Here is a 13,822-nt window from a genome sequence, read left to right as displayed (position 1 = left end):
AGGAGTAACTAATTTACAAAAGTTTAAACGAAAATGTAACCCTAAAGTTTAAAGCGCACAGTGTTATTTATTTTTTCTGAGGATAATTTCTCCTACCAACACCTTCCAAAGGCCATTTCCATCAGGGTGTACTGTAAATGAAGACAGCTTGGTGCGAGCAACGTCTTACAGGATGAAGACGATAGGATAAGGATAAATCTCGTCCTTGCCAGCCTTTCACTCCTGTGGACCTCATTAGAAGGTCTGCAGAATAACTGTACCATAACATGACGTCAGTCCAGGTGTGGGGATGACTGCAAGTAGAATATATCCCCAATTCTCTCCTGCATTGCCATCAGATTTGAGAGTTCGTGTACACCGTTGACATCATCAGCACAACAAAAACAATAAAACCTCCTGTCACAGAAATAAGTAGAAATCTACAAATAAGAGGAAACAAAACCAACACTCCAGCTACCTCTAAAAACAGAAAATAAACCAACAGAAGAGCGAGTAAAGGTAGGAAAAAATAAATGCAGAGGAGAGGGGAAAAGAAGAAAAAGAATGTTTCCCCACCTACGATGCAGCTGAAATCCGGAAACACCGAACAATAAAAGAGCAAAGCGAGAGAGAGAGAGAGAGAGAGAGAGAGAGAGAGAGAGAGAGAGAGAGAGAATATCTGTAGACCGAGCGTCCGAACACAAAGCGAATATCAATAAAGGAAAAGCCAACGCAACAATGGAAAATCTTTAGGAAATTTCTTTTATGTCGGAGTTAGAATGACAATTAGTGCTTTGCTAACGGAGTGGTTAAAGGCATTCCAGGGTCGGAAATCGACTCCCAACACCTACCAAAAACAATCAGTGGGGTCGGCAGGCCTAACAAAAGCTTTTAGAGACTTCAGCAAAAATACCATGTATTCCTTCTTTCTCTGCTCTGGAAATTTGCATGGCATATTAAGGTGATGATGATACTTATACTTGTATGTAATTATATTTCAGAAAACTAGACAAGCGCACATGCACGTACACAAACACACACCAATATATATATATATATATATATATATATATATATATATATATATATATATATATATATATCACCTTAAACATGAACAGTTGATGATAGTTCCATTACTGGTTCTTATTACTGTTCGTGAAAATAACTATAGATATTGAATAACATCCATCACTTCATTCCTAATCTAAAATCGGGGAAATTTTATCCATTATCAACAATGGAAAGTAAGATACCGAAGTTAAGTATATCTTAGTTTAACCAGACCACTGAGCTGAGTAACAGCTCTCCTAGGTCTGGCCCGAAGGATAAGATATTTTTACGTGGCTAGGAACCAATTGGTTACCAAGCAACGTGGCCTACAGCTTTTTGTGGGATCCGAACCATATTATATCGTGAAATGAATTTCTATCACCAGAAAGCAATTCCTCTGATTCCGCGTTGGCCGAGCCGAGTATCGAACTTCGGACCACCGGGTAGGTAGCCGAGCGCAATAACCACTCGTCCAACGAGGAACATATAAGATACAGCCGCTTAATAAATATAGAGCTTCTAATGTCATACATATTCATGCCCTGTACCTACCGTAAGTTAACGCCGGCAGAATGGAAAATACTCATTAGAAAATACTTATGATAATGAAGAATATTTTGTCCTAATTTTCATTTTTTATAACATGTATAGAGATTTTGCTGTAAAGACAGTGCAATAAGTCTAGTATTAATTCAATTACACTATGTAGCATAATAAATCTTAGAAAGAAAAATACGGGACTCAACGTAAGAGATTCAGAAAAAATTCATAATTATGGATGATAAATCAATTTAAAACCTAACGAGAATAAACTTAATATAGTAATATTGCGCATTATCATGACGTCATATTTGCAAAACAAACGCCATTTATCATAAAAATAAATGCACTGGATATTCATATTAGATTCGTCCTTCGAGCTGCAACACTTTATGTATTATTAACTAAGAGTTCACTTAGTATAATACAGCATATTAGGACAAAATGCGAACATAAATGTTGAGTAGAATACTAGCAAAAAATAAATTTTATGCATTTTTGCACGCCGAATTGAGAAAGTTCCTAATTTACAAGCAAACAGACATTATTCCACGTTGTCTGAAAAATAAGAGTTTTATATATTTTTTGAAGGGCTAAACAGCGATGTGCTACGTAACAAATAGCAATTTAAGTAATTCTTAAAATAATAAAGGAGGAATGAAAACCGATGTGTCATTAGAAGCTTTACAAAAAAAATCCAATTTCCTTTTGTTTATAGGACGACTTTTTGTTTCTTTTTTTCTACGCATTATTTCTAATGTATATTTTTGAATTCTATTTAAAATCCTTACACATTTTAGCATTCTGTAACTTTCATATTTTGTTACTATGGAAGCTTCTGAATAATTACAAGAGTCTTTAGTTATCATCATTATTGTCTCTGCCACGAAGTAAGAACTATCCTAATAATTTACAAACACGAATAAGCACGAAATTTTGGGAGAGGTAGGAGTGGAGTATACTATTAACAAACAAAGGTATTTTAACATAAACTAAAGAAACAATGAGCAGGTCTCACATCGTTCTTTATATATTAACAGATATATACATATCTATGGTATATTATATATCTATAATATATATATATATATATATATATCTATATATCAATATATATATCATACCACCTTGATCTGTCATATAATTATTATATCATTGTGCTCAGGTGTTCTATTTTTCCCATATGATCATTTCTCTCTGTGGGGACTCATTACTTTGAAAGTTAAAGTAATGGTTCGATTTCTCTCCAGACATTTTCGAGAACACTGAACGATAATGATAAATTTACGTTGAAACCACGTAGCAAACTATTCGCCATTTGTAAGTCCTCAATAATTTGACATTCAGTTTGAAGCGATTCCAATTTGATGACAGTGAATTTCACTAGATCTAATACCCTTAGCATGAGCCAAACAGTCATCTACAGATTTTTTTTCTTTTTTTCTTTTGTAAGGAACTTATTTTCTAAAAAATTTCTTTGCGTTGGGAGGCGTTTCAGGCTTGGGATTCGAAATATTAAGTTTATACCTGCAATGTTATAGCTCATATTGAAACCTCAGCAAGGAATTGTTTATTTACGACTTACAATATTCCCACTCTTCTCCTGAACTCGACCTTCGATAACTTCTAGAATCAAAATGAAGGTCCATCTTAATTTGACGCACATTAGCGATGACGGAAGACCGAAAGTGCCAAAACATCACATATTTAATTTCTATATGTCCAACATCTTCCCTCCTCTCCCCTCCCCTCCCCCTCAACCTTCCAAAGAGCTGAAAACGACGAAAAAAACGTTAATATATCGTTTCAAAATGTGTCAGGATGCCTGAGCTGAGTTCTAGCACACCTGAATTAGAATCCCATTTGTGCAACAGTCTAATTACTCTGAAATTTGGGCAAAACAGGAGGGTAAACATCAAATGATGGAAAAAGGTTGTGTTTTCCTCTTAACTAATTTTATAATAAAATCCGAGTGGCTCTTGCTTGTCCTCCACCAGGAGACAGAAGGGGAGACATGACTCAGTCGCCCATCCCGTGCAAACCGGTTTGTCTGTCCGGGTTGGGGTGGGGTAGGAAGGGGAACGGGAGGGTAGGTGAGACATCCCCCCCTTCTTCTTTGCAAACTGCTTGTCCGCCCCCTGGTGAGGCCAGGGTAGGAAGGGGAACGGGAGGGTAGGTGAGACATCCCCCCTTCTCTTGCAAACTTGCTTGTCCGCCCTAGGTGAGGGCAGGGTAGGTAGGGGAACGGGAGGGTAGGGGCGACATCCCCCTCCTCTTGTGAACTTGCTTGTCCGCCCCTGGTGTGGGCAGGGTAGGTAGGGGAGACAGAAGAGCCGGCTTACGCGCCCTTACAAGCTCGTCGAAAATAACCATAAGAAATGTGTGAGGCGTTCGAATTCTGCCACTGAGGTCAGAATTCCTTCAAAATCTTGCATTTGAATCTGAGGCCTTGTAGTGGGTGGCAAACGCATAAAAAAGTGTGAAGGTATAGAGGAGTTAAGAGGCATAGTGGTTATTACAATTACAATTACATACATATATGGTCAAAATTGACCAACAGTCTCTGAATGTCTGAGAATATTCACATTGGTAAAACGTTCATTCAGAAAAATAACTTATCTTGTATTCTATGGAATGAAAGTAAAAACCTTAGCGAAGAATAACGCCCAAATAAATAAAGAATTACAAAATGACAAAATTACGACTACTGGAGGTTTTATTCACAAATAAAGTTTGAAGCAGTTGATGAAAAACACCTGACTAACTTCTAAAGAACAACTCAGTCTTCATAAGCCTAGTATAGGGAGCAAAAATGAAAAATAAATAAATAAATAAATAAATACAGTAAAAGTCTCTCTCCCTCTATAACAGAAGTATTTAGAAGCTAGAAAAAAACATCCTCTCTCCTCTAGCAATTTCTCTCTAACAAAACTAATGACTGGCACAGTAAAAAAAAATCATTCTCCTCTCTCTCTCTCTCTCTCTCTCTCTCTCTCTCTCTCTCTCCTTTAGTGTCACCAGGGGGAAAATGACTATCGAGGTAAAATCAGTTACAAAGCAAGAGTGCGTAAAAGACTGACGGACAACACTCGAAGAGAAAAAGAAAAAAAAGTACAGCTCCCAGGCAGCATCAGAACTGGAAAAAGAGGAAATGAATACAAAATAAAACCTGCAAATGCTTGCGAGAGAGCTGATTAATGCTCTTGGAACAAAATATATTGTAGGCATCATAACACGTTAATGTCTCAACTATTCTGCCTTACAACTCGACAGCAAGTTATATATACTCTCATTTTTATCGCAAAAGAAAACTATATATCCAACTAACAGCAAATCTTCTAACAAAATCTCTCTCTCTCTCTCTCTCTCTCTCTCTCTCTCTCTCTCTCTCTATCTTAAGGAAAGCACACCAGACATTAATCCACTACGCACCAGCATCGACAATGCAGCGTCTATTCAATGCGTTGCCAGCTCATCTGAGGAACATATCAGGAGTGAGCGTCGATGTGTTGAAGAATAAGCTCGACAAATATCTAAGCTGCATCCCAGACCATCCAAGATTGGAAGATGCAAAATATAACGGAAGGATGCATTAGCAATTCTCTGGTAGACATTAGAGGTGCCTCGCACTGAGGGACCTGGGGAAACCCGAACAAGGTGGAAGGTCTGTAAGGTCTCTCTCTCTCTCTCTCTCTCTCTCTCTCTCTCTCTCTCTCTCTCATAATTTTGATTTGTGGATCTTGATCATTTACTGTGATCACTTATAAAGTAGACACCCCTTCATAATGAGGTATGAATATAGTAGAGGGAATATAATGATTTATGTTTTTAATAATTAGGGCCGTTTTCAAAATATACAGCCTGAAAAATAGCGGTTCCTAGAACATTTTTTCTGGGTGAAGTTTCCAGCACAAGCTGTATTCAACCTTGGCTAAAAGCCACAACTGGTGACTGAATACCAAGTACCTAATTCAACGCTTACCTAAGTAGGCACAAAGGCTTCACTGTAACACACGTAGTTTTTCAATTCACTAGGAGAATGAGATCTCCTTCCCTTCAGCCTTCTATGAAAATACATAAAAGTGTATATGTGTGTGTACATATATATTATGAATTTTCATCACATTACCGTGACATTTTTTCATATTCAAAACGTTAAGCTTAAATATCTTTAGATGACACCGAAGGGGAGTTATAATTGAGTGGTTCATAACCCGTGGATTATTTCCAAGGTAAAACTATTCAGTTATTAAACGACGTGAAAATATATATATATATATATATATATATATATATATATATATATATATATATAGATATATATATAATATTGATATATATATACACATATATATTATATATATATATACATACACACACACACACACACACACATATATATATATATATATATATATATATATATATATATATATATATATATATATATATATATATATATATATATACACACACACACGCCTACACAACTAAAGAGATAAATTCAGCTCGACGTGTCTTCTATTGAAGAAAACCTCGCCGGCCGCCAGTTCTGGAGAATTCCGAGCGGCGGCAGTTAATAAGAGCGTTGAAATTCCCGGGTGTACATTAGGACGAAACTTTGCTCCAATCCACTTTGGCAACGAGGAACTTCTACATCTAAATTCCGCGGAGGTTTCGAATCCCTATTTACATATTAACTTCAAACTTATCTTTTATTGAACTAAGTCCCCCAACTGGAGTGACGCCAGTCCTCTTTAATGAGAGCACGGGAACTCCAACAATAGATTTACCAAATATCTCCATTCCTCGACATTCAACAAAGAAACAGAGGTTAACTCTACAGATACCATGCAGAAAAACTACGCGGTTATTTTCACTTTTGAAAATGACGTACGATCGCAAATAGTACAATGGCAAATCAGTACTAATCCTGCCGTCTAAGCAGGTTGGACACAGTCCGGGGTTCGCACCATCCTGCCCTTGGGCAATGACCCTTACTGGCACAAGGCCGGCTTAATTTTGCTTCATTTTAGCCAATGAGTCCTTTCCATGTGAAGATTGTATAGCTATCGAAGTTCTTCTTTTAATCTCGATATGAGACTGACCGTTTCCAAACGATTTTTGCTTGGGATTGCAGAGTTAACAAGACTAAGGTTACAGATCCTCTTGTATCAGATATGGAAATGATCACATAAATACTCTGGTCTTTTTGACATTTAGTTTGCACAGATTGTAGGCCTGTCATTCAGGATAGAATCCTGTAACTTTCAACACAGCTCACGGAACAGTCAAGGCAATGGAATAGATTGGTTTGAAACCTGGTCTTAAGTCTAAGGCAGCCAACCCGAAGTACCCATTATATATGAAACCTTATAATACGGATACAATTATGACAATTAAACGAAAGAGGAGTTTCACATAATCTGCCAGCGGGGTTGAAATGTAGCGAACTGTATTATTTTGCCTAAAGGATTAATTCAATTCTTATTTTCCCTTTTTGAAAGATATAACAGAAGTCTGAAAGAGTTGATGATTAATCTTATGACAATGTACGCCATCAAGAGATTAAATCTGTACTAAATCATTGAACTTTTCTGGTACTCTCAGAAAAGGTTGCAATTGGATATTAAAGGACATTTGTAGCTTGATGCATATACATACATACATAATGGATACTTGAAGTTTTAGGTAACGTTATTAACGTGCTAACTGTTACCGGAAATGAATTAAAATCTGCGCTGTTGAGAAGACGGTGGAAATCTATCCGCGTCAATAAGAGAATCATTTTCACTTTTCAGCTGAGCATTATTTTCTGTAAAATAAGAACCGAGACAAAATAAGAAATCATGAAATGATTGTTTGCGCCGTCAGGTGCTGGAATATAATGCATGAAATGATAAAATATGTTAAGAATCTTGAATATATAATTATATATTTATAAGTGCTGTTGCTTTTATTTCTATTTATCTATTCATTTTCTTTGGTAAGGTATCACATTTCTTGCAAAATTTCATGTTTTTTGGTAGCAGATAAAATGCGGCGATTTAATGTTTCATTTTTGTATATTCAGTAACGAAAGCTACATTCAGATAATGAAGTAAAAAGATTGAGAGAGAGAGAGAGAGAGAGAGTTTACTTATGTAAATGCAGAGGTTTTCAACTTGGTTTCGCTCACGCACTCGAAATGACTCAGCATGTTAACGAACTCAAAAGTTGAGCGTACAACACTTTAGAAGTACATGTACACACAATCGGCTTTTCGCTTATCGATTGGAGACAAATGTTTGAATGAACTATGCTTACACACACACACACACGCGCGCGCTTTTATTGACCTGTAGCGAATTGCAAAAATTTGCTCTAAGGATCAATTTAAATCAAATTTTCCCAGTTTGAAAGCTATAAATGCATTCTGCAAGTAGTGTTCATGATTAATTCTTATGATAATGTGCGTCATCAATTGATTAAATCAACGTGGAATCAGAGGAATTTATTTCTGGTGATAGAAATTCATTTCTCAATATAATGTGGTTCGGATCCCACAATAAGCTGTAGGTCCCGTTGCTAGATGACCAATTGGTTCCTAGCCACGTAAAAATATCTAATCCTTCGGGCCAGCCATAGGAGAGCTGTTAATCAGTTCAGTGGTCTGGTTAAACTATGATATACTTATCTTTATGGACGGCCTGATGCAAGAAGTCAGAGAAAGAGTAGTAAATGTAGGCAGAAAGTTAAGCGATACGATGAAGATGGCCCCAAGATGAAGTATGGAATATTTAGTGTTCGCAAGAAACAGTATTGATTGGGGATAATGAAGAGAAACTGGAGAGATTTGTGAAAGTTTGAAAAGTGTTTCCAAGAGGTGAAAACTAAGAGTGAAAGTGAGCAAGAGTAAGGTTACAATGGTAAATGGGAAAAAGAATGATGGAGTAGTAAATATTAGTATAGAATTTGAGAGAATGGAAGCAGTAGATTCGTTTAACCATTTGGGAGTAAATGTTTCAGATGACAACAGCAGAAAGGGACTCAAATTATAGGTGAAGCAAGAAAGGTGTCAGGATTTGTGAAAAAAAACTTGGATTGTCCCTGGAAGTCAAAACAGACATATATAAAAGGATTGTAGAACCAACTTCTTTATGGAAGTGAAGTTTAAATGTCAACTTCCGACAGAGAGAGAAAGCATAAGTATAATACATAAGAGCACGTATATTAGATACTTACTATAATAAAGATGCGAAGACATTTTAAAACAAAAGTTACAGAGACAGAATAACCCAAGAACACTTTATTTGCCCTATTCCATTACCGGTGCGTAAATCAAATCAGTGTTGAAAGTAATCAATGTAAATGCTCCTTCGAAAGTGTCCTCAGGAATAGCATCATTGTTCATGTATAGACAATGAATAATTTTATTTGGAACAGACATGTAATGAATTAAACGTCACATTAAATAAAACTGGCCATTAGGATAATGCTCTTTATGTGCGCTTCAGTGGGAAATCACACAGACTTCATTGGTCCCATAGTAATATGAATCTGATTTGATACAACTAAAGTAGGAAAACACTAATATTTAAAGCCTAGGCTTTATACACTCTTGACTCCATTCTTCACAAGACGTTCTAAGGAGATTCAAAAGAGGACATAAAGAGATGTCCGGAATCCGGATTAATGCCCTTTGCCTCCGCTTGTTTTATCTTAGCACCCGACGCAATCCTAGACAACTGTTCCACTCCTGAAGATTTAATCTAAATGTAATGACCTTTGTACGCATTAAAATGTTTATATACACTGCTAAGCTTTGCTTTTTTTGTGACAGTCTTCCTTGTAAACTTTGTTCTACTGTGTGTCGTTTGTTGAAAAGGCCTTAGGGTATATGTAGGCTAAAGATCTTATGCTACACTACTCCACTTTTCTCGAGGCCAAATATTTTGTGTGCATATATATATATATATATATATATATATATATATATATATATATATATATAACATATATATATATATATATATATATGTATATGTATATATATATATATATATATATATATATATATATATATATATATATATATATATATATATATATATATATATATATATATATATATATATATATATATATATATATACATCATTATATCATGCATGTGCATAATGTAATTAATTCACAGCAGTTGTGCATCTGGTGCCCAGCCCCGTCCCTTACGACGTTCCTGATTGGCTGTTGATCAGCCAGTCACAGGGCTGGAAAGTTGCAAACTCGTCAGTGTCTCTCTATGCGTTATACAGTAAGCATCTCCGCTCCGATCTCTCTTGATAGACTTCTAAAAGTTATAACTTTCATTACACCTCAGTTTTACCTGAAGAAAAGTAGTGTTTCCTAGTTTCATCACTAAACATCAGCAAGTAAATGATTTAAGGATTTGAATAATATATGAATTATATGCTTTTAGTAAACTTAATGCTAAAATATGTACAGTGAAATGAACATGAAATTCTAAGATAAAATATATTCTTTCATTCCCTACATGACATCACAGTGCATTCACCATTTCTCGTCTTGTGTTTAATACAGTATCGTAGCTTAAATGCCATGGATGACAATGCTACCAAAAATTATAGGTAGGGCTATCAATAAGATAATAAGTAACAAGCAAAAGATTAAGAATATTAATCTCTCTCTCTCATCCTCGTGTAGTCACTATACGATGAGAACGAAAGATATTAATATTCTTAATCTTTTGCTTCTTATTTTCACATTGATGTCCCTACCAATAATTTTTTGTTAGCATTGTCATCCATGGCATTTAAGCTACGATACTATATGAAGTTCAAGACGATAAATGATGAATGCACTGTGATGTCATGTAGGGAATGAAAGAATATATTTTATCTTAGAATTTCATGTTCATATCACAGTACATATTTTAGCATTAAGTTTACTAAAAGCACGTATTTCATATATTATTTAACTCCTTAAATCATTTGCTTGCCGATGTTTGATGATGAAACTGGGAAATACTAACTTTCTTCGGGTAAACTGAGGTGTATTGAAAGTTGCAACTTTTGAAAGACGTCTGTCAGGAGAGGTCGGAGCAGAGATGCTCACTGCATGACGTTTTGAGCGACACTGACGAATTTGCAACTTTCCATCACTGTGGTTGGCTGATCAACAGCCAACCAGGAACGTCGTAAGGGACGGGGCTCGGCACCAGATGCACAACTGCTGTGAATTGATTATAGTAAAAAATATACAGATGGGATAGTGACTGATTTGATGTAGTTGGTCTGAGACAAGAATATGTTGTATCCACGGCTTACTTAATATTCTTATTGGTAGATGGGATGATATAGTATATATATATTATATATAAACTATATATATATATATATATATATATTTAAATAATATATATAATACATATAATATATATTAATTATATATATATATAATATATATATATATTATTATATATAATATATAAATATATAAATATTAAATAATTATTATATTATATTATATAATATATATATATATATATATATATTAAATATTAAATAATATATAATATAATATATATTATGATATATATATATATATATATATATATATAAATATATATAATTGTATGTCTGTATGTATGTATATAATATATATATATATATATATATATATATATATATATATATATATATAGTATATATATTATATATAAAATATATATATGCAAAAAGGAGGAATGTACAGACTTATCATTTTAACTTCCCATGGAGACAGAGTCCGAGCGACAGCTTAAGAAAGCTGATAACTCTTTTCTGGGATGGTGTGGCATTAAGATGCTTACGAAGCAGGTCAATGGTCGTCCTGTAGGTATGTGAGTTCGAGAGGCTATTGTCCAAGGTGCCTTTGAAAACTGGCTGCAACCAATTACTGAAGGGTGTGAGTTTGTCTGTACGTGTGCGCCTCTTCCGTTCATAATGGCATCTTTAGCCAAAACTATGGGGAGACTTATGGAGAGGTCTGTGCGAGAAAGGCAGAGCCACGATGGCGTATGCTGAGGAGTTTCCTTTTGAAAGTGTGTGATTTTCCAAGCTGTAATGGGCGGATCTAGTGGAGGGGACTAAGTGTCCTAGTGGAGGGGACTAAGTTTCCTAGTGGAGGGAACTATAATATTTTGGAGAAGAGATAATTGGTGTTTGACTATTACTGATTAAGACTATTATTTCACGGGGGGTTATCTGAGTTTAATTGAAGAACTATAGAGTTTAATCATTCTATTAATTATCCTGTAAGAATCTGAATTATTCAATTAGTATTTTTGCAGCTCCTCCTCTGATTTGGTGACCTTAGATAATGGAGTGGAGGTTGAGAGAGAAAGAGAGAGAGAGAGAGAGAGAGATAGAGAGAGAGAGGAGGGACAAAGTGTTGCCAGTTCACCTTCCGCTATGGGTAACCGCTTACCAAATATGAAAATAGCAGGGGCGACGCTCCCGTTGTTATTAGTGGTGGCAGCGGTGGGATTCGAACCCACGCCTCCGAAGAGACTGGAGGAATGTACAGACTTATCATTTTAACTTCCCATGGAGACAGAGTCCGAGCGACTGCTTAAGAAAGCTGATAACTCTTTTCTGGGATGGTGTGACATTAAGATGCTTACGAAGCAGGTCAATGGTCGTCCTGTAGGTATGTGAGTTCGAGAGGCTATTGTCCAAGGTGCCTTTGAAAACTGGCTGCAACCAGTTACTGAAGGGCGTGAGTTTGTCTGTACGTGTGCGCCTCTTCCGTTCATAATGGTATCTTTAGCCAAAACTATGGGGAGACTTACGGAGAGGTCTGTGCGAGAAAGGCAGAGCCACGATGGCGTATGCCGAGGAGTTTTCTTTTGAAAGTGTGTGATTTTCCTAGCTGTAATGGGCGGATCTAGTGGAGGGGACTAAGTGTCCTAGTGGAGGGGACTAATCGTCCTAGTGGAGGGGACTAAGTGTCCTAGTGGAGGGGACTAAGTGTCCTAGTGAAGGGAACTATAATATTTTGGAGAAGAGGTAATTGGTGTTTGACTATTACTGATTAAGACTATTATTTCACGGGGGTTATCTGAGTTAATTGAACTATGAGTTATCATTCTATTAATTATCCTGTAAGAATCTGAATTATTCAATTAGTACTTTGCTTTGAATAAACGTATATTTTTGTAGCTCCGACTCTGATTTGGTGACCTTAGATAATGGAGTGGAGGTTGAGAGAGAGAGAGAGAGAGAGAGAGAGAGAGAGAGAGAGAGAGAGAGAGAGAGAGGAGAGAGAGAGACAAAATGTTACAGTTCGCCTTCTGCTATGGCTAAACGCGTACCAAATATGAAAATAGCGGGGGTGACGCTCCCGTTGTTAATATATATATATATATATATATATATATATATATATATATATATATATATATACATATACATATACATATACATAGATAAAAACAAGAATAAGAAATGTTTCCGATGCTCACCTGATCTGGGTCAAGGACATCGCAGTAGCAGTAGATGACCTCCGGCGTCTGGATGTCACACATGTTGAATTCGGGGCCGAGGGCCGGTTGCGACTGCGCCGCTGCCTCCGGATTCCGGTTACGGTTCTTCCGCTTCTTGCCCTCGCTGGCCACGATGACCAGGCAGAGAAGGAGCTTCATGTGGAAGAACAGCTTTTCCGGCGACATCTTGGCTGGTGTTTATCTGTGGAAAGAGGGTAATAGAATGAATGATAATATTTAAAAAATATTATTATGATTATCACGATTGAAAAAACCCGCAAAATTACTGTGTATAACGTGTGTACTTATAAATATTTACATTATATTTTACTCAGGCCCTATCTGTGGCCCTTTTCCCAAGAGATGTGTAGGTTGTCAGCCTCGGTCAAGGCCCAGACTGCTGTGCCTTGACCCAGGCTGACAACCTACACATCTCTTGGGAAAAGGGCCACAGATAGGGCCTGAAATTACTGGGGTGTTCAGCAAAGTATAATGTAAATATTTATAAGTAAATACGTTATACACAGTAATTTTGGGGGTTTCTTTTTCAATCTTCAGAAATTTTTGTTTGATTATCATGATTAATATATGAATAACAAAAAAACGACAATTACAATAATTCGACAACTAAAACAAAACTAAAACATTAATATTAGTACTATTAATGTCCATAGCAATAACAACAGGAACGTAAATATATAATACTAAAAAAGTCGTTTTTTAGCT

General features: G+C 36.0%; 1 protein-coding gene across 1 annotated transcript in view; it reads right to left on the bottom strand.

Annotated features, from left to right (window-relative positions):
• The window catches only part of LOC135226983 (connectin-like), a 531,663-nt gene extending 518,365 nt beyond the window's left edge, over positions 1 to 13,298 (bottom strand). Inside the window, exon 1 of the mRNA XM_064266696.1 lies at positions 13,076 to 13,298. Coding sequence (XP_064122766.1) covers positions 13,076 to 13,282 — 207 coding nt within the window. The 5' untranslated portion in view covers positions 13,283 to 13,298. The remainder of the gene's footprint in view (positions 1 to 13,075) is intronic.
• Positions 13,299 to 13,822: the final 524 nt, after the last annotated feature.

Source organism: Macrobrachium nipponense, chromosome 15 (assembly GCF_015104395.2).
Source record: "Macrobrachium nipponense isolate FS-2020 chromosome 15, ASM1510439v2, whole genome shotgun sequence".
NCBI classification, from domain to species: Eukaryota; Metazoa; Arthropoda; class Malacostraca; order Decapoda; family Palaemonidae; genus Macrobrachium; species Macrobrachium nipponense.
Note: the sequence above shows the minus strand (reverse complement) of the source record. Positions and strands in the feature narration are given on the sequence as shown.